The sequence below is a fragment of the Pteronotus mesoamericanus genome, unplaced genomic scaffold (assembly GCF_021234165.1).
Source record: "Pteronotus mesoamericanus isolate MK-2021 breed Mesoamerican mustached bat unplaced genomic scaffold, CSHL_Meso_final contig_171, whole genome shotgun sequence".
Lineage (NCBI taxonomy): Eukaryota > Metazoa > Chordata > Mammalia > Chiroptera > Mormoopidae > Pteronotus > Pteronotus mesoamericanus.
The window spans coordinates 1524895-1546873 of record NW_026555070.1 but is presented as its reverse complement, the minus strand read 5'-3'; the positions used below and the strand labels follow the sequence as shown (position 1 = coordinate 1546873).

Here is a 21979-nt window from a genome sequence, read left to right as displayed (position 1 = left end):
ACAAACAGAATCCAGCAATATATTAAAAAGATCATACACCATGACTAAGTGGGATTTATTCCAAGGATGCAAGGTTAGTACAATATCTGCAGGTCAATGAATGTGACTCATTGCATAAGCAAACTGAAAGATAAAAATCACACAGTCATGTCAATAGATGCAGAAAAAGCATTTGATAAAGTCCAGTGGTGCCATTTATGATAAAAAAAAGCCTCATCAATGTGAAAATAAAGGTATCACACCTCAACATAATAAAGTTCATATATGAAAATCTACAGCAACACCACACTCACCAGGCAAAAAAAGTGTTTACCTTAAGATCAGGAAAAAGAGATGTCCACTTTTACTGCTCTTATTCAGCATATACTGGAAGTCCTAACCACAGCAGTTAGACAAGAAGAAGAAATACAAGGCATCCAAATTGGAAAGGAGGGATTATCATTATTCACAGATGACATAGTATTGTACATAGAAAATCCTAAAGACTTCAACAAAAAAACAACTAGATCTAAAAAATGAATTCAGCAAAGTAGCAAAATACAAAATTAATATCCAGAAATGGGTGGCATGTTTATACACCAATATTAAGCTATCAGAAAGAGAAACCAGAAAAACCATCTCATGTATTATTACAACAAAAAAAGAATAGGGTACCCAGGAATAAATTTAACCAAGGAGGAAAAAGACCAATATATAGGACATTGAAAAAAGAAATAGGGGAAAACACCCCGTGGAAGCATATCGGAATACTTAACATCATTAAAATGCCCATACTGCCCAGAGCAATTTACAGATTCAATGCAATTCATATTAAAATACCAATGACATATTTCAAAGATATAAGACAACTGTTCTAAAAATTTAAGTGGAATCAAAGTGACCCCAAGTAGCCTCAGCAGTCTTAAGAAAGAAGAATAAAGTTGGAGGAATTATAATACCAGATATCAAACTATACTACAAAGCCATTATAATCAAAACAGCCTGGCACAAGAACAGGCATATAGATCAATGGAATAGAACAGAGAGCCTAGAAATCAACCCATGCCTTTTAGGTCAATTAATATTTGACAAAGTAGGCAGAGCACACATGGAATAAAAACAGTCTCTTCAGTAAATGGTATTGGGAGAATTGGACTGGCAAATGCAGAAAAATGAAACTAGGCTACAACTTACACCATACACAAGAATAAGCTCAAAATCGATAACAGACTTAAATGTAGGTTGAAAAACCATACAATCCTAGAAGAAAACATGCGCAATAAAATCTCAGATATCTCTCATAGCAATATTTTTGCCACTTTATTTTCTAGGGCAAGGGAAATAAAGGGGAAAAAAATCAACAAATGGACTACATCAAACTAAAAAGTGCAGCAAAAGAAATCATCAGCAGCCCTGGCTGGTGTGGCTCAGTAGATTGAGTGCTGGCCTGTGAGCCAAGGGATCACCAATTCAATTCCCAGTCAGGGCACATGCCTGGGTTGCAGGCCAGGTCCCCAGTAGGGGATGTGTGAGAAGCAACCACACGTTGATGTTTCCCTCCCTCTCTTTCTCCCTCCCTTCCCCCTCTAAAAATAAATAAATAAATAAATAAATAAATCTTTTTTAAAAAACCATCAACAAAATGAAAAAGGAATCCACTGTATGGGAGAACATATTTGCCAATGATATATCTGATGAGAGACTAATTTCCAAAATATATAAAGAACTTAAACATTTAACTCAACACCAGGAAGACAATCAAATTTTAAGAATGGGTAAGAGACATGAATAGATACTTCTCCAAAGAAGGCATACAGACGACTCATAGACATATGAAAAAAATACTCAATGTCACTAATCATCAGAGAGATGCAAAGCAAAACTACAATGAGGTATCACCTTACACGTGTCAGAATGTCTGTCATCAATAAATCAACAAAAAACAAGTGCTAGTAAGGATGTGGAGAAAAGGGAACCCTCGTGTACCATTGGTGAGAATGCAGACTGGTGCAGTCACTGTGGAAAACAGCTTGGATTTTCCTCAGAAAATGAAAAATGGAATTTCTGTATGACCCAGAAATCCCACTGTTGGGACTATACCCTAAGAATCCCAAAACACCAATTCAAAAGAACCTATGCACATCTGTGTTCATAGCAGCACAATTTCCAATAGCCAAGATCTGGAAGTAGCCCAAGTACCCATAAGAAGATGAGTGGATAAAAAGGCTATGATACATTTACAAAATGGAATACTATGCAGCCACAAGAAGTATGAAATCTTAGCTTTTGTGACAGCATGAATAGAAGTGGAGATTATTATGGTAAATCAAATAAACCAATCAGAGAAAGATAAGTACCATATGATCTCACTTATATGTGGAATCTAATGAGCAAAATAAAATGATGAACAAAATAAAACCATGTGTTATAGTTTGGTCATAATGATAGCTATTTTTATATGTTGGTGAATATGGTACACTAGTCTGTGGAGGATTTGTGCATCTATATTAGTAAAAGACATTGGGTGTAGTTTTTCTTTCCTTGTGATAATTTTGTCTGATTTTGATATCAGGGTAATAATGAACTCATAGGATGAGTTGAGGAATATTTTCTCATCTCCTGTATTTCAGAACAGTTTGTAAACAATTGGTATTAATTCTTCTTTAAATGGTTAAGAGAATTTAGTAGTGAAGCCATCCAGACCTAGGTGTTTTCTTCATGGATAGTTTTTTTTATGCCTAACTCTATCTCTTTACTTATCATAAATCTATTCAGATTATCTGTTCCTACTGTAGTCAATTTTTGTACTTTGTGTCTTTCTGGGAATTTATCCATTTCATCTCAGTTATCTAATTTAATGGGATACAATTTTTCCTAGTGTTCCTTTATAGTTCTTTTTATTCTTGTAAGGTTAGTAGTGTTTTTTTTTTTTTATTTCTAATGCTGCTAAGTTGCATTGTTTCTTTTTTTCTTGGTGAATCTAGCTAAAGATTTGCAATATTATTGATCTTTTCAAAGGATCAGCTTTTGTTTCATTAATTTTTCTATTGTTTTTCTTCTCTCAATTTTAGTAATTTCCATCCAAAATTTAATTTTTTTCATCTTCTTCCTGTAGGCTTAGTGTGCTCTTTATTTTCTAGTGTCTTAGGGGAAAGGTTAGGTTCCTGATGAGATATTTTCTTCTTTTCTAATGCAGGCTATAAATTTCCCTCTATGCATTACCTTAGCTGTGTCCAATAAGTTTTGGTATGTTGTGCCTTCACTTCGTTCATCTCAAAGTATTTTCTAACATCCCTTTTGATTTCTTCTTTGACCCATTGGGTGTTTACAAATGTGTTTAATTTCATGTTTGTGAGTTCCCCAAATTTCTTTCTGTGGTTGATTTTTAATTTATTTCTATTGTGATCCGAGAAAATACTTTCTATAATTTCAATCCTTTCAAATTCAGAGAGGTTTTATTTGTTTTATGGTCTATTATATGGTCTCTTCTAGAGAATGGTACATGTGCACTTGATAAAAATGTAGGTTTTTGCTGTTGTTGGGTGGAGTGTTCCAGAGGTTCTACGGGTCTGGTTGGTTTATAATGTTATTCAGGTCTTCTACTTCCTTGTTGATTTTGTGCCTGGTTGTATCATCTGTTGTTGAAAGTGGGGTACTAAAGTCTCTCCACCTTTGTAGTTAATAGCCTATTTCTCCCTTTATTGCTGTATGTTTTTGATTTATATATTTAATGCTCTGTTGTTAGGGACATATGTGTCTGTAACTGTTATGCCTTCCTGATGGATTGACCCTTTTATCATATCTCTGCTAACATCATTTGCTTTAAAGTTTATTTTGTCTAATATTAGCATAGAAATTCCAAATTTCCTTTGGTTGTTGTTTGGATGCTACATTTTTTCTATCTTTTTTACTTTCAGTCTATTTGTATTTTTGACTCTAAAGTGTGTCTTCTGTGGACAGTATATAGCTAGATCCTGTTTTTGTGCAATCCAATAGTCTCTGCCTTTTGATTGGATTATTTAATCCATTTAAATTTACTGTTATTATTGATATAGATGGATTTACATTTGCTGCTTTGTATTTTTATTTTCTATATGTCTTCAATTGCTTCTTCATTTTCTTTTACAGTCACTGAATATTTTTTGTAACTATTTAATTTCTTTAATTATTTTTGAACTATTTCTTGTTATTTCTTTACTGACTGCTCTTGGGCTTACACATACATCTTAACCAATCAGAATCTACTCATATTTATACTAACTTAATTCCAGTAAATATAGAAATGTTACTACTGTATAGCTCTATTCTATTTTCCTCTTTTCATGCTAATATTTTATGCATTTTTCATTTCTGTTACAAAAACAATACTGTTATAACTTTACATAATTTTATGTCTTTTAGAGAAGGTTAGCACAGAAAGAAGAACAAGTGTACAGTTACAGTTTTTGTCAGATTAGCCTTCTTAGTTGTCATTTCTGGTTCTCTTCCTTTGTTCCTGTGGCTTCAAAATTCCACCTGGAGTCATTTCTTTAGCCCAAAACCGCTTTGATCCCACACTGTCTTTTGTGCTATTGTTTCAAAAATATTTCATTTCTATGGTAAAGACCCAATAACACAATTATTTTTATATTGTTTTATACAACTGTCTCTTACATCTGTTAGAAGTAGAAAGGAGAAGAAATATGCATTTATACTGTCTTTTATAGTTACCTTTACTGACATTCTTTGTTTTTTCATGTGAAATTGAATTAGTGTCTGGGATCACTTGCTTCCAGCTTGGAGAACTTCCTTTAGCATTTTTTGCAAAGTGGTTTTCTAGCAACAAATTCCCTGGTTTGGGGAATGTCTGCTATGCCTTTATTTTTAAAATAAAGTTTTATTGGATATAAGATTCTTGGTTGACAATATTTTTCTTTGAACACATTGACTATGTCATTCAAATGCATCCATTGTTTCTGCTGAGAAGGCAGCTTTTAATTCCCTGGGGTTACCTTGCAGGTGATGATTCATTTTTCTCCAGCTGCTTTCAAGATTTTGTCTTTGCCTTTCAGCATTTAAAAAAAGATTATACTTATTTATTTTTAGAGAGAGGGGAAGGGAGGGAGGAAGAAAGGGAGAGAAATATTTACCTGTGAGAGAAACATTGATCAGTTGCCTCTTGAATGCACCCCCACAGGGGACCGAACCTACAGCCCAGGCCTGTGCCCAGACAGGAATTCAACTGCTGACCTTTCGCTTTGTGGGACGTGGGCCAACCCACGAGCCACATTGGTTAGGGCTGTCATTCAGCATTTTTACTAGGACGTGTCTGTTGGTGAATCTCTTTGTGTTTTTCCTACTTGTAGTTTATTCAGCTTCTCAAATGTGTAGATTAAAGTTTTTCTCTCTTCTTCAGTTATATAATCTTTATTGGTCCATCTTCAAGTTCACTAATTCTTTTTGGTGCTAGTTCAAATATACTGTTAAGTCTACTATACTAAATTTTCAATTTTAGTTACTATACTTTTCTGCTCTAGAACTTCCATTTGATTCTTTTGTAACGCTGTTTTACTTTATTATTACTCAGTTACAGTTGCCCCCGTTTGTCCCGCGTGCCCCTCCCCGCCTGCGCGCACCCCCGCCCCCCCCACCTCCCACAGGCAGTCCTCCCCCACCCAGCCCCCCTCCGTTGTCTCTGTCCATGAGGCCTTTATATATGTTCCATTCGACTCTTTTTAACCTTTTACACTTCTTCCTGCTATTCTCTATTTAATTAAACATTATTGTCATACCTCCTCTACTTTAAGTGTGATTTAGGTCAGTTCTTTGAAGACAGTCATGACTACTTTAAAGTCTTTGTTAAATCAGACACCTGGTCTTGCTCAGAGGAAGTTCCTCTTGCCTGATATTTTTCTTTCTCCATGTACGGGTCAAACTTTCCTGTTTGTTTGTTTGTTTTTTAATATCTTATGATTTTTTTGTTGGAAACTAGACATTGTAGGTAACATATTGTAGCGACTCTGGGCACTGGTCCCCACCCATCTGGAGACTGTTGTTCGTTGCTGTTTATCTGTGTAATGAGGGTTATTTTGTCGGGCCCAGCTTCTTCTGCACCCCCGATGCTCCTTGGACGTACAGCCTTGAGTGTGTTCAGTCACCCTGGGGTGACAAGGCTTTTGGCTGCTTTGATGGTCTCTTTCCCTGCCCACACCCAGATGTTGAGCTCCATTAATTGTTGTCTGATTGCTCTATTGTTTCTAACAATGCCCTGGGGCTTAAATTGCTGCACAGATTGATTAAATTAAATGTGGGCTCCTTTACAGGGATAGATTTTGAAGTCAGTGTTTGAGATCTGTGCTGGCCCTGGGAGGCCTCTTAGCTGTTTCATTTCCTGGTTCTCCCTGGTAAACTAGGGACCCTATGGTTTAGCTTATATTTCTAATAAATCTACCAGTATCTCCTTTTACTATTTTTCATCACGACATCCATTGTTTTTCAACATACCCTTAGGCTCGAACATTCTTATTTTCCGTTGAAAATAAACTCAGTTCTTTTTGGAAGATCTTCAAAGTAACCTCGCTCTCCCTCTGGGGAAACGTCTCTGAGCCTCGCCTCTGGAGCAGAGAGAAGGAGCCCTGCGCGCTTCTCTCCGCGAGAAACTCCTGCTTCAGGGTCTCGGCGCTCCGTACAGAGAGCAGGACCCGCCGCCCCCTCCGCGCCCCCCACCCCGTTCTTCCGAGCTTGCATCTTGGGGCGTGTGACCTCTGCTTTACAAAGGGCCCCGGGGTTCTCAGTGCGCCACCCCCGGTAGAGCCTCCGCCCCGGGAGCGGGGCTGGACAGAAGACAGGAGCCACGTCCCGGCCACGCTCCCGCAGAGCTCCGCCGCGGCGATGGGTGGCAGCGCGGGGAAGGTTGAGAGGCGCTGGTGCCCTGGTCTCCTGGGAAGGCCCCGCGGGCGTGCGACTGAGGGCGGCGGAGAGGGCGCCTGCGCGCGGGGCGCGCGCGTCCGGGGCGAGTTTCTCCAGTGTCCCCGGGCTCCGGGAGGCGGGAGGAAGCCGGCTGGGGGGCAGCTGCCGCAGGCTCTCGCTGTTCTTACTGAGTTTTAGTAGGTTTTCCTCAATAAATGTTTCTGCATTTTCTGTGTGTCCTCAGGACCATTTCTGGAAACTTCAAATGGTTGTTTCAAAGTAATTTTTCACCCGTGTCCATATTGCTCCTTGTGTCGTGCCTGAAATGGAATCTGCGCTGGCATTTTTACGAAGTTCCTATGTCTTTTTTAATGTGTTGCTGATGAAGTTTTGAGTGTTGTACCCCTGGCCTCATTTCCTGCATATGCTCTGTGGTTTCTGTTGTGAGCTTTTCAGTATAGAGTAATTTTTAGAAATGCAAACATTGAACCAGAGCAGAATTGACTCTAGTTTGGAAGTAAAAGGATGGCAAAAGACGGGCCACACGTGTAATAACCTACAAAAGCTGGTGTCCCTATAATCATGTCAGACCAAGCAGGCTTTAAGTTACAATGTATTACAAGAGGTAAAAGTTCGAAATATCACATACAACTAAAAGGGTCAATTCAATAGGAAGAACCATCAATCTTAAATGGATAATTATTAGCAAGCCACTAATAATATTTTATCAAAATACATAAAATTGATGACAGGAACTTCCAAGTCACATTGTGAAGGGTGTGGATACAGACAGAAGTAAAAGATGGTGGTTATCTTTGGGATCACCACGTCAATAGAAGAAAAAATATGTAACAACAAAAAATACTGGATTGATCTGTTGAAAATAAGAAGCACTTGATTAACCCATTGAAAGCAAATACATAAATACATTATAATGTATATTCAAATTACATGAAGCAGAATTAAAAAAACTAAAAAGGGAAATAGATAAAACCAAATTATAGTTAGAATTTTAACACACCTCTTGTCAGTAACTGACAAGACAAGAAAATGAACAAAAAGTTAAAGATATAGGAAACGTGGGCAACATGAGTAACCTGTTTGAGCTGGGGGCCATGAATTGTGCTATGCTTCTCTCAGTAAGTTTTTCAAGTATATTATTTCTAAGTGACATCAGATATTTATCAAGATAGACTACATGCTGAGCCTAAAATCAAATTTCAGTGAATTTCATAGAAGTGAACTCAGTGAGAATATATTTTCTAATCACAGGCAAATTAAAGAGAAATCAAAGATATTAGAGAAATCAAAGAAATTAAAGATAATTCAAAAATCCCCAAATATTTGTAAATTGAATGACATATTTCTAAATAACCTATAGTTCAAAAAAGAAATTATGCTCAAAATTAGAAAATGCTATGATCTGAATGATAATAAACTATAGCGAATCAAAACCATAAATCGTGTCCTGGCTGGGTTGGAGCATCATCCCACATACCGAAAGGCTGTGGGTCCGATCTTGGGTTGGGGCACCTATGGGGAAGCACCAACTGACCCATGTTCCTCTCTCACGGCGATGTTTCCCTCCCTCTTCCTATGTCTGTCTGTCTGTCTGTCTGTCTGTCTCCCCCCCACCCCACTCCTCTTCCTCTAAAGTCAATAAGCTTATCTTTTGGATGAGGGTAAAAAAACTACAAAACAACATATAGAGAAATGAAAAGTAAACTAGATAAATGAATGACATAGTGTGTTCGTGATTAAAAATTGTTAAGATGGTAATTCCTCCAAATGCATTCACTGTAATTTCAATCAAAGTCCTAAGTAGGTTTTTCATTTCTGAAAATTACCAAGCTTATTCTACAATTAATATAAAATGCAAAGGACCAATAAAAAGTAAGATATGCTGGAAACAGATGCATGAATCTCAAGGGCCAACATTCCCAAACATTAAAAGTTATTATAAAACTATGGTAATTACACCTGTGTGGTACTGAGACAAGAATAAGCAAGTAGACAAGTGAAACGCAGCAGTCCAGAAGCAGACCCTTCAGGGTTAGGACTAATGTACCTCGGCAGTGCAGTGGGGAGAGGCTGGTTGTTCCAATAAATTACACTAAGTCAATTAAGTAACGTGATGAAAAACTAAGTATTGATACATATCTTACATCATACACAGAAATCAGTTCTAGATAAACTGTTAATTTAACTGTGCAAAGAGAAAACAGACAGAGAAAAAAAGTGTAGGAAAATACCTACATTTTTTAGAATAGAGTAAGTAGAAACATTTTAGAATAGAACACAAAAAGGTTATGCACAAACAGAAAAGATTATAAAATGGACTACATTAAAAATAATAATTTCCATTTATCAAACACAGCATTAAAATAATACAAAGACAAGTCGTTGAGCAGATGATTTTTGCAATATGTGTGCCCATCAAAGTATTTGTACACAGAATATGCAAAGAGTTCTACAGATTAACAACATATAGAGACAACCAATTAGAAAATAGGCCAAATAACTAATATACATATAAACGCAAATTCAATCAAAATGACAACTTTTCCTTCCTTACCATAAACAGCTAGAAAATTGGACAAATCATATGAAACAATGGTTTTCGGATGTCGACCAACAGGCCAGGTGATCCCTCTGTATATTTGAGCTTTCTGGCTGGGTAAGTCCTATGCATTTTTCGACTTTCTAGATCAAGTGCAGCACAGGAGACCTGCTGCACTGAGATGGCAGGCCTTAGAATTAGGGAGGCCAAAGCAGCTGGAATTTTTGGTACGGGGTGTAGGACAAGTTTGACTTCTGCAGAAAAAGCCCTCCAGGACCTGAACATGAGTCACCTTATCTTTTTTGGTGCTAAGCCGTATTTTCCTCTGCAGGAGGCCAAATTCCAAGAGGCTGGGCCAAGGTCTGCAGATTGAGCAACCCCAAGGATTCTGAAAGGTCCGGAGGCAATGGTTGGAACGGAGAGGCCCGGTCGCTTGCCTGAGGCATTCAGAACAACCGAAAAGAATAAAGCCTTGGAAGGTGAGTCCCACATTTCCACAAAAAAACTTTGAAATAAACGTCAAAAGGAACAAGCTCATCTACAAGTAAGTTAACTCTCTGCCAGAACAAGTATTAGTGCCCTTTGAAGGAACATAAGAAACCCAGACATTCATCAGTGAAATATTAAAAATGTCCAACATCCCATACAAATTACTAAATATGTGAAGAAGCAGGAACATGTTTCTCAAAATTAAGAGAAAAATCAGTCAAAATAAGGCCATGAACAAGAGAAATGATGGATTTAGCAACAATTACTTTAAAATAGTTATAAATACTTTGAAGAATTCAAAAAGAAAACAAATTAATGGAATGAGCATATAAATGGAAGATACAGAAATAGATCAAATGGAATCCTGGAATTAAAAATTATATTAGAAATGAAGATTTCATTGGAAGGGCTTATTAACAGACTAGCAAAAGAAAACCTACCCATCAATGTTTCTCTCTCTCTCTCTCCCCCTTGTCCTCTCTCTCTAAAATCAATGAACACATCCTCGGATGAGGATTTTTTAAAAAGATATGAAGATTTGTATAAAGCTAAAACAATTAAGACATAATATCAGCATAAAAATAGACAACTACACAGAACCCAGAAAATGACCCAAGCAATGTCGATTTATGACCATAATTTATGACCAACATGGAACTAGAAAACAGTGTGAAAAGGTCTTTTCATAAACAGTCCTGGGATGATTAGGTGCCCTTATAGGGAAAGAGAGGAACTTGGTTTGGTTCTTCACAGGACACAGAAAGCAATTGCAGGTGCCTGAGGATCTGAATGTCAGAGACAAAACAGCTAAAATTTGTGAATGATAAAAGAAGTCTTCATGACATCAAGATAAAGATGTCTTTTAAAGATGCAAATAGTCCCATCGCAAGGAAAATAACTCATAAGGGTCCTATATTAAAATTAAGCTCTCCAGACCCCTCCCCCTGCCCCGAAAGGACGCCACTGCGAGAGTGAGGAGAAAGACTGTGAGTGGGAGAGGGGGCTGGAAGCCCACTGCGGTCCCGTGCGTTTTCCAAAGGCAGCCTCGGCGGCCTCTCCCGTTTCAGCCGCCCTCTGCGGCCTGCCTCTGCCTCTCCGCTTCCAAGAACTGGAGGGCGTGTCCCCTGGGCAGGCTGTGACTACCTTGAAATCGTGTCCTACGTGCCGCTCACCCTGGGGAAGCCAGCTCAGCGGCCTGGAGACTACCGCGCTGGAAGAGCCGCGAATGGGGTCGCCGGCGCACAGCCCCAGACAGGCTCCGGGGGGATCGGCGGCGGCCGCCCGCCGTCCGTCCAGTCAGGCCCTCAGGTGGCTGGCGACAGCCACGGCAGAGACCCTTGGGAGAGAATTACCCCGCCAAACTCTTCTCAGATTCCCGGCTCTCAAAGGCACGAGCAAAAACACACACTGCTGTTCCCCACCGCCCGGCTTTGGAGTAACTTGTCACACAGCAGTGACAGCCAGAACTGGGCAGGACTCGTATCCAGAACATGTAAAGAGCGCCGACCAATCAGTAAGAAAGAGACAGTAGCAGGGAGCAAGAGGCCAATTATAAAGTGTGCTCAACCCCAACAGTAATGAAGGAAAAGCTCATGAAAACATAATGAGATAGACACGACTGCGAACCAACTAGAAGGGCTAAATTTTAAAAATCAAAACTGACAGCACTGTGCCGGTGGGGACGTGGAGCACCGGGCACTAGGTACCCTGCTGTGCGGCGCAGAAACGGCACCGTGGAGAAGCGTTGTCCCTGCCCGCGAAGCTGAAGACCCGCCTTCCGTGACCGGCCAGGGTCACTGCCAGACACGCGCCCTGGAGACCGGGCTCGGTGCACCGGGAAACCGGTACGAGAGTGGTCGTAACGGTAAGAGCTGACACTGGGAACAGCCCCAACGCCGTCAGCAGCGCAGAACGCAGACTGCGCGCAGGACCGGGCGGCCGCGGGGTCTGCCAAGGGGCCCGAGCAGAAGCCTGCCCGGGGACGGGCCCACTTAAATAAGGTTTAAAAAAACAAACAAAATACGTATTTTGGTAATAAAATGACCAAGAAAAGCAGAGGAATGATAAAGCCAGGATTTGGGGACTGGGGCGGGGTTTGTGATGAGAAGGGGACTTCTGTTACCCTAGTGCCCGTCTATATCCCTTGATCTGGGGGTGAACATACAGGTGTTTGCTTTACATTGTACCTTTATAATACATTCATATATGCTTTCCATATGTGTTACATCGCACAAGATTTTTTTTTTTAATTTCCAATAAAAAATATTGGAAGAAAATCAATACATGGGTGAGGGAAAAAATCTAACTTCATTGACTCTTTGATTTCCTAGTTTCCCCCATTTATTTATTTATTTTCTTCTTAGAGAGAAGGGCGGGGTGGGGGGAGAGGGAGAGAAACATGATGCGTGAAACATCCGTGGGTTGCTTCCTGCGCCCGTACCCCGGACCCGGCCTGCGGCTCAGGCCTCTGCCCTGACCGGGAATCGAACCCTAGACCTTACTGTTCGCAGGCCGGCGCTCAGTCCACCGAGTCACGCCAGCCAGAGCAGCCACCACTTTATGTATTAAATCATCAAAGCGGACCTCCCTGATTTCTGATTTCAACGTAATGAGATACTCAATTCCTGCTTACACTTGAGGGTTGGTAGTGGTTGTTACCAACAACCTGGTCTTGGCTTCTGGCCAGGATGAATGTGGGGAAAGTGTGAGCGAAGTAGAATAAAGGGAAGGGAGGGAGGTAGTCATTGTCATGGGGTGTATTTTACATCGGAAAATTCTAGAGACAGAACTGAAAAGAGAAAGGAAGTCTGCGGGAGGGTTGCCAAGTCAGAGAGTAAAGTGTCACCTGATAAAAGGACTTATGAATGAGCTCAGAGCAAAAGTATTTGAGGGAGATCTAGCGAGGGGGTGGCGAGCACGCGGGAGGGGGAAGCGGGACCTGGACCTCCACCCACAGCACGTAGGGGTCAGATGAAATCTGTGGAATGTTCTCAAAGATGTGACATATACCTATTTTTGTTATATTTATTGTGCCTTTTTTCGTACTTTAAATGTAGTATCCATTGATTTAAGAAAATACAGAAAAATACGCGGGGCCACATTGTGTTCAGCCTGGACTGCCGGGCTCCGTCCGTTCCGGTTTAAGCGCGCAACCAGCGACTGCGTGTCACCTGTGGTCCCGCCCGGAGCGGCGCTGGGCGCTCAAGAGCGGCGGTCCACCCGGGAGTGGGCACTCCCCAGCCCCCGCCGCCGGCGCGGGCACCCTCCGCCCGGGCCGGGCGCCCCCTCGGCCGGGGCGGAGCCGAGAGGTGCGAGGGGCGGGCCGAGGCCCGGCACCGCCCCGCGCGCCCCGCCCCGGCCCCGCCCGGCCCGGCAGCGCTCACACTCGGGCACCGGCGGGAGGCCGCGCAGGTCGGACCGCGCCGCAGCGGCGGAGATGCAGCGGGGCGCCGCGCTGTGCCTGCGCCTGTGGCTCTGCCTCGGACTGTTCGACAGCGAGCGCGGTGAGCTCTCCGCCGCCCGAGTGCGCGGCTAGCCGCTAGGGGTCCTCTCTCCCGGGGCGACGGGCGGGACCGCGCCGACGGGTACGGGCCGCGTCGGGGCGCCCGCAAGCCTGGGCGCCAGGGTGGACGGGACCGGGAGCCAGGGGCGCGGACACCGGACGGAGCACGCCGGGCCGGGCCGGGGCCGGCCGAGATGAGGAAAGGGCGGGCGGGGACTGCAGCCGGGTCAGGGACGGCGCTCCGGCCGCACCGCGGCGCAGGAATAGCGCCCGGGTTCCCGACCTCGCCCCGCCGTCGGTGCACCGGCGACCTCGGCGCCCTCCCGGTCGCGCTGCGTTCTCATTCTGGGCCCTTTGCTCCCTCACTCGCTCCCCCGCGGAGATGGGGCCCTCGGACCCGCGAGCGCCCGCGATCGCCCCAAAGCAACGAGGCGGCAATCCCGCCGAGCCGCAGACTTGGGTGCGCACTTCCCGACGCCTCCCGTCTGCGCTCGGGGGCGGTCGGCCCCCCAAGAGGGCGCTGCCGGCAGGCTCCTACCTTCCCCAGGCCAGGGACTGCGGGGCCGGGGTTCGGGGACCGCTGCAGGCAGGCGCGTCCTCAGGAGGATTGCACGCAGGTGCCTCTCGGAATTTGAGGCGAATCTTGAGTCGGCAACTTGTGAGCGGTCAGCATGACAGGAGAGGCAGGAGGCCGGCGCTCCTAGTGTCTGGGGTGCAGGGATCTGCAAGGCTGAGCCAAGCATCCTGGCCACAAGGCAGGGGCCAGCACGGAAGGGCCTGAAGCGCAGGAGACGCAGGGTCCGGTGTGTGCCGGGAGCATGAGCGGAGGTCGTCGTTGGCCTGGGGGCGGGGGAGGGGGGGTGGCGGAGCGGGGGGGCGGATGGTGAGAAAGGGACAGCCGGGCGTGGATGGATGGATGGGGATGGCAGAGGTAAAGCATCCGTAGTGGAGGAGGGAAGAGGTGGAATTCCACACAAGGCCTGGTGACCCTGGAAATTAGAGGGTAAGAGGGATGGTCGTGAGTCCCCAGGGCTGTGGGGGCGGGATCCTGGGAGGTCTGAAGGGAGGGATGGGGGCTCAGCATTTTGGAAAACCGTGGGCAGTAAATACTGGCTTTACACGCTTCATCTCTTTTAAACCTCACAAAGAAGTGTTAGCCCCATATTTCAGATGGGGACGCATAGACCCAGGACAAATATAATGTCTCCAAGGTCCCCAGGGGGCCAGAAATGAAGTAGTCAGCCCAGGTCTTTGGGCGAACAGCGGTCAGGGGCTGGGGGAGGCGCAGGAACGTCCAGGGAGGTGGGAGGAGGCATCTGCCTGGGTCTCAGGCTGGACCAGCCTGTACTGACCCTGCCACCCCGAGTCCTTCCCGTCCCCTGCACCCAGCCCAGGGCCAGGCTCTCACAGGTGCTCACTGTGTCTGTTGACTGACTGAGTGAGTGTGGGAGGTGAAGTGAATGGGTCCCTGGTTGGACCGTGGAGGGCCCTGCCCCGAGGAGACATCAGGCCGCTGAGTGCGGTGTTTGAGAGAGGGGCTGGGCTGGGTGCTGGGGAGGGAGCGGCGCTGAGGGTCCGGGGTGAGGCGCCCTCTCCCTGAGGGGCGGAGAGGGAGATGGGGACTCTGCAGGGTGTAAGGACCAGCAGAGGCTGGCATCCTGGGGCCCAGGAGCCAAAGGGCGGAAGGCGCTGAGGCCAGCCCTGCTGTGAAGACAGGCGATTCTTGCCCGAGTTGGGCGGTGGAGGTGGGGGAAGATTTTAGCAGAAGGGCCCCCCCGGGGGGGTGGCCCAGGCTGGACCAGGGCCCAGCTGGGGGTCAGACGCCCCCACAGAGTGGAGGAGTCCGCTGCTGGCTCTCTGAGCCCCCGCTTGCCCGCCCGCTGCCTGGCAGGAGGGCTCGCCCCATGGGGGGCGCTGGGGCAGACGCAGACACCCCGCTGCTGCCGGTGAGCGGCAGTGCAGCTGGCTTGGGGGGTGCGGCGCTGGCAGGAGAGCAGCCTGGGGTCCCTGAAGCCGACCCCTCAAAGGTTGCTCTTGGTCCTAGAGGCAGGCCGTTGTCCCAGCTGTCCCCCTAAGTCCCCCTTCGCTGCCTGGCCTGGGCCCGTCTCTTCCTCTCCCTGCACCTCAGTTTCCCCAGGAGTGGCGGTGAGACAGGCTGGCAAGTACTAAGGGGCCACGTCTGGGCTGGACTTCATGACCTGGTGTCTTAGTCCACTTGCAAAAAGCCTTGCTCGTGTCCCTGTAGACGGGGCAGGTGGCAGAGGTCAGCCCCAAGGGGCTTTGTCTCGTAGTCTAGAGAGGCTGTTTGCGCCTCTGGACAGTGGGCAGTCAGCTCAGGGCCATTCAAGGGAGGCAGGCGACCGCTGGGCAGCTGGCCGCACTGGCCTGAGGACGATGGCCCCTGCCGTGAGCTGAGTCGCACATGCTCACCGCTGTCCCAGCTCCTCAGCCCTGAGCCGGACCCAGGTGTGTGGGGCGGGGTGGGGGGTCAGGGTGGCAAGTTGGCACAGGCAGAGTGTGGGGCCCGGGCCCACATGACTTGGTGCCCGTGGACCACCGGCCCCAGCTCAGAGCTCCGGGGCGCCAGTATAGGTGCTGCTCACGCGCCCACCAGGCCTCTGGGTCAGTGTGGCGGAGGGGCTCTGCCCTCCCAGAGCACGGTGGTCGCGAGGTGACACAGGGCACCGGCCAGACAGCCCCTGGCTGCGCCCCCCCCAGCCCCCAGGCCGGGGCGCCTGACCCCGAGAAGGCAGCTGCCGTCCCGTGCACGGCACACGCTGTGGTGCTCGGGGTGGTCCGGGGGGTTTGCACCCGGATCTGTCCTGCAGGGATTTCCTCAGTGTCAGACGATCAGGGACACAGATGTGGCATCAGACATCTAGCATAGGGACAAAAGTGCTCAGTGACCCCAGTGGCCCAGCTGGTGGCTGCACAGGAAGGCAGCAGCACTTCCAGCCGGGGCTTCCTGGAGGGGTCGGCAGACTCCTGGGCAGTGAACACCAGGCAGAGGAGAGGCACCCTCAAAGACCCAGAGGCAGGAAGCCCTAGCCGTGCATGGGGGTATGAGGGTGGTCGGATGAGGCTAGAGTCTGGGGTGGGGGGAGACAAAGCCGGTGGAAGTGGCAGGAGCCCGCGGCACACCTGGGAAGGCCCGGTCCCTGCAGACACGGTCCGGGGCACGGACCGGCTGGAGCCCGCAGCAAGGAGGCTGCGCGTGGGCCAGGGGAGGCACCAGGGGAGCCGGCAGCAGCGACTGGGGACGGTGCGGAGAGTGGGACAGGGCCCGTCCCTGGCTTAAGCAGTGGTGCAGGCCATGCGGTCGCTGACCAGATGGGGGCCCCGGGAGCAGGGTCGAACGTGGGGAAAGGGAAGGCGCACCCCGGGGGAGGCAGGTCCTCTGGGCCCAGGCGTCCACAGGACGTCCCAGGAGACCCCGGCTGCTGCAGTTCGGCCAGACAAGGAAAGAGGAAAGGCGGGAGAGCTTGCGTAGGATGGGGCTGAGGGGAGTCGGGGAACCCAGGGAAACGAAGGGGGTCTTAGCCGTGAGGGAGGCTCTCTAGGTCTGCCTTGCACCCCTCCCACTACTGCCCGGGTGCCATCCTCCCCGCGGCAGCCTGCTTCCCACCCAGGCCTCGCGTGGGCCCCGCAGCCCTCTGAGATCCCCTTGGAGAGGCCAGCAGGCGGGAGAGGGGTCCGGAGAGCCACTGACACTCCTGCATCCACCTCTGAGCAAGGCCCTGCCGACATGTCCGGCTGCAGCCAGGGATTCCTGAGTTTCGATCCTTTTCAGACACTGACTTCCTCTGGGATCTTGGTTTTCCGGTAACACCGAAGGCAGGAGTCTGGGAGAGGAAGGTGCGGGTCTGCATCGCACGGGGGCTGAGGCGGGGCAGGCCGGCAGCCAGCACTCCCTGCCCTGGGCCGGGCCGGGTGTGGGTGGCCCCTCCAACAGGCGAACAGGCGCGGGCCAGGGTGGTGAGTGGGGGAGCCCCGCCACGTGGCCAGCGAGGTCAGCAGGGGTTCATGGGAAAGGACTTGTCGGCCCCAGAAGAGGACATCCTGCCTGTATTTCCCTCTTCCTGCAGCAGGAGCCCACGGCCCCGATTTAGCAGCGCTAGGGGGCCACCTCTGAGCCAGCTGGGCTGTCTGATAACACCGCCTCCTGACCCCAGGCAGGCGGGGCAATGCCCGGCACAGCTGGCTGCACCCTCAGCTGTGTTGCACCAGGAGCTGAGCATCTGCCAGGGCTGCCTCCTCCCTCCCTCCCTCCCTCCCCGCCCTTCCGGGGGTACTCAGGCAGTCCCCACTCCCACGCAGCCTCAGCACCACTCCCTGCTTCCCAAAGCTGCTCCAGGAAGACGTCTCTAAACCAGAGACCTGAGCCTTCAGTGGCCCCACGGTGCTCAGCACGAGCTTCCCGGACAGGCACAAGAGGTCCTCATGCTGGAGTCCCCAGGACATCCCCAGCCCCGCGTCCACCCAGCCTGTGCCCGCCACACGCCCCAGCCACAGCGCACTCCCCATCTGCGCTGCCCATCACCCTGCCTTTCCAAGGCTGCGGAGAACCCCAGGCAGGGGCTCTGAGTGGGAGGGGCCTACCGGGGACTGGGGGGGGGGGGTGCTTCATTCCCACTGCTGGGTGTCCTGCGAGCCCGGAATCCAGGTGTTCGGTGGGCTTGAGGGAAGCTCTTATCTTCACTCAACCTAAATTACTCCGCTCCGAGCTCCCCTAAACTTCACCAGAGGGAGGTTTGTTTGCCTTGAGCAGCACAGAGGCCCAAGCACGCACACTCACACAACTGCACGCACACACGCACACTTAACCGTTGGGGGTCAAGCCGCCCCTCTGCACAGTGGGTCGCCAGGCTGTTTTGCACTGTGGTGTGTGAAGGTTTTAACCGTGCAGCACAGGGTTCCTCCACCCATTTGGAGACTAGGCAGTTAAGGCCAGAGGGGTGAAGTGGCTCACTAGATGCTAGAGCAGCTTTGAGGGGCGTGACACGTGACTGGTCCCAGGTGGCAAGGGAGCCAAGGGGGTAAGAGGGGCCCGGCACACAAGCGGTTGTCCGCGTTCCCTGGAGAAAGCTCTGGAGAGTGGGCACGTGGGATCCTAAACTTCTGACAGCCTAGGGGACGTTTTCACCTTGATACCCCAGAGATCTTTCACAAGGTCATGCCCCACAGGCGTATCGCCTTCTCCAAGGTCCCCCCGGCCGCCCCTGGACACCCACACCTCCATCCCGCACCTCCACGCCTGCCCGCACGCTGTGTGCCGACTCTTCGTGCCCCGGATCCTCAAAGCCAGTCGGGCAGTCACTGGGCGAGTCCTGCGTGGGGTGGCACCGTGAGGAGGCCCCCCCAGGCTCGTGCACTAGCGCACTGTCGCGCGCAGTGAGCCAGCCCCGGCCTGGAGCTGTGGGGGTGGCAATGCACAGACCGGCCCTCGGGAGCGGCCTCGGCCTGCGGCTCCAGGGCTGGAATGGGCACCGAGCAGGCGGCAGGTAGCAGAGCTGGCTGGAGGGTCAGGGGAAAGCTCAGAATCTGCCCCCAAACATGCGGGAAGTAGGGAATGGTTTCAGGCAGGAGGACTTGAGTTCTAGAAAGATCCTCCGACCACTGGATAAGGTCTCAACAGTGGGGAGACACAGGTGTTTGAGTCAGAAGAAGGGCACCCGGGCCGTCCCGATGGCGGGGAGGAGAAGAGGGCTTGAGCGAGAGGCAGCGGTGCCCCGTGTGGCCGGAAGGCGCCTGAGCGCGGGGCAGCGAAGCACTTGGGCAGAGTGGCTGTGGGGGGCAGGCCTGGGCCCCCGACACCCTGTCTTTGATGCTTTGATGCTGGGCCTGAGAGTGGATGTGATTCGGTGACCAGCTGGCTATGAGGGGTGAGTGGAGTTAGGGCTCCTGGCAGGTGTCTGCCATTAGGATGGCGGACGTCACAGGGTCACAGGAGGGAAAGCAGTGTTTCCAGCTCTTGGAAGATGGATGAGTCCATCGGTTTAAGGCCTTTGTATCCTGTAAACTGCAGAAGTGCAAACAGTGCAGACCCCTATGGGGTGCGTAGTGGCTTTCCACAATCCTGCCGCCAACGGTCTGACTAGCAGGTTAGCCCCGTACCTTAATTTTTTCATCTGTAAAATGACAAGAATAGAATGCCCTCAGGGACAGGGGCGGGGGCGTCACGGATTCCAGAAGGGCCGCGAGCTTGGCGGGCCAGCCCGCAGAAGCGCTAAATGCACCGTCACTGCTATTGTAACAGGATGTATCGGGGTAAGCAGAATTAGGGGTCAGAGTGTATGAGCATTTTTTTATTACTGTGAGGCCTTTTTGCCCACATCCTTGCCCACGCTGGGAATTCTCCATCATTTTAACGCGTGCTCGTCTGGGGTCAGGGGACGTGGACAGTGTGTGCCCCGTGGCTCTAGTTGTCTTCCCAACTTGTGGGTATGGGCTGGCTGAGGTCTGAGGCCTGGGGGACACCCAGCAGGAGACATCTGGGGAGCAGGGCCTCCTAGGACTAGAGCTCAGCAGAGCCTCCAAGTACAGTGGGGAGCTCAGAGGTGGCCTTGAAGCCCCGCGGGCTGGGCCTCTTCCAGGAGGACGCAGCACACAGGTGAGCAGAGCAGGGCCCCAAGGAGGCCCTTCATAAGAACACCCTTCATAAGAACAAACCCCAAAGAGCAAGGAACTGGCCAAGAACCGGAGGCCGGGCCTGTGGCCTGGGCCCTCTTCGGGGGCCTCTTCGCCCCCCAACAATGCTCCGCCTGTCCCGCCTGCCTTACAGCGCGAGGCCACCCACGCTCTGGCCTGTTTCCTCCTCCTGGGCCAGCAAACTCCTACTCAACCTACGGCGCCCACTGAAGCTCAGACGAGAGCCCCTCCCTCTAGCAAGGCTCTCTGTGCCCCCGCCTCCCGACCACAGCACAGGGTCACAGTGAGATGCAGCAGCCGTGAAATCATTCAGCAGCAGCAGCAAAGAAGGGCTCAGCGTGCACGCACCAGGGAGTTTGTTCTTATGATGGTTCCTAACGTGGTGTTACGGTATTTGTGGTCTGTGGTTCCCAGGAATTCGACAGTTTGACGGACAATTCACATTTCGCAGGTGGGAAAATCAGGGCCCCGGGGAAGTGACTCGCCCAAGTCCACACAGCCAGAGCGTGGCATCGTGGGCCAGGGCGCCAGGTTCAGGGCCCCTCCTGGGAGCCCAGCCACCTCCATCCTGCTGGGCCGCGGTGAGGGCTGATGGCCTCTTGATCCTCACCCTTCATCTCTGAAGGCGCAGAGGCTGCCAGCCGGCGGGGGGTGGGGGGGGCGCGTCTCCAGGACAGAGCGCCCCGCACTGCCCCCAGGCTACATGCAGGCCTGACCCCAGAGGGAAAAGGTGGGGGCTTCGGAGCCTGTCTCCCCGCTCTGCCCAGCCCTGAAGCCAGCGCATGGAGACCCCAAGCCGGCCCCACACAGCCCGCTGTCCCCCGCTGCTGGGCCCTCCGCTCCCCTCTGGCCTGCGGTCCCTGCCTCACCCTGGCCGCCTCTGCCCAGACTGGCAGGACGGCCACACAGCCCCACCCCCCGGCGACCAGGACGAGGCGTGCGGCGATGCAGTCGCTGCTACCGCTGCCCTCTGCCCAGGCAGGGAGGGACACCTCTGAGGTCACAGGCCATCCCGATGTCATCCCTGGTCAGCCCTGCTGGACCTGGGGACAGAGCCATAGGCTATTGACATCCTGACCCCCAGCAGCAGCCCAGCGACATGCACGGTCCTGCCCTGTGGGACGGTCAAGGCCCCGGCGGGGTGACGCTCACAGCTTCCAGTCTCAGGCCCCCTGCACAGGCCCTGGGGCAGGAACAGCAGTTCTCAGGGCGTGGAGGGCAGGGAAGGACAGGGGACACGGCCTGAGCCCGGCCGGGAGGGGGGCCAGGGCCTGGCGCGCTCCGCAGGCGGACAGCGGGCGTGGCAGCTGTGTGGGGGGACGAAGCCGTCGGGAGGACAGGTGCTCTGAGGACGGGCTATGCTCTGGAGGCCAGGCCACGGTCGGGTACAGCTCCAGGGGGCCAGGAAGAGCCCGAGAAGGATGCTGAGGGTCGCCCCTCTGGGCCAAGGGACAGATTGGAGGCTGCCTGGGGGCAGGGAGGCAGGCGGGCCCCCAGGGTGGCTGTGGGAGAGAAGGGGACGGAGAGAGTTGAGGGCTGGGCCCAGGCAGGGAGAGGCCTGGGCTCGCCAGGCCCAGGCCCCGCGCAGCTGCCGGCTATCACTGCCCTGGGGCTTGGAGCGCGTTTCCTTGCTGTTGCCTGGACCGGGGATCCCATGCTCCCCCCCAGGCTGAGTGAGGATCAAAGGAGGCAGTGGCTAACCCACACGCCTTCCTGCCCCCCGCCCACCCGCCCCTCACCCAGGATCCCGGTGGCTGCCCCCACAGCCGGCCGTCTGCGGCTGACGCCAGGGTCCCCGCTGCCCAAGGCTGCTGACAGTACAGAGAAGAGGTGTGCACTCTGGCCTCCCTGACCTCGGCTCGGCGCCTGCCCCAGCCGCTCCGCTGCGGGCTAGGGGGCCAGGGCCGCGGCCG

The 21979-nt window shown here is 50.8% G+C and overlaps 1 protein-coding gene across 1 annotated transcript in view; it reads left to right on the top strand.

The window, feature by feature from the left end:
• Positions 1–13352: 13352 nt before the first annotated feature.
• FLT4 (fms related receptor tyrosine kinase 4) overlaps positions 13353–21979 on the top strand; it is a 37309-nt gene continuing 28682 nt past the window's right edge. Inside the window, exon 1 of the mRNA XM_054566248.1 lies at positions 13353–13419. Within this exon, the coding sequence (XP_054422223.1) occupies positions 13353–13419 (67 nt within the window). The remainder of the gene's footprint in view (positions 13420–21979) is intronic.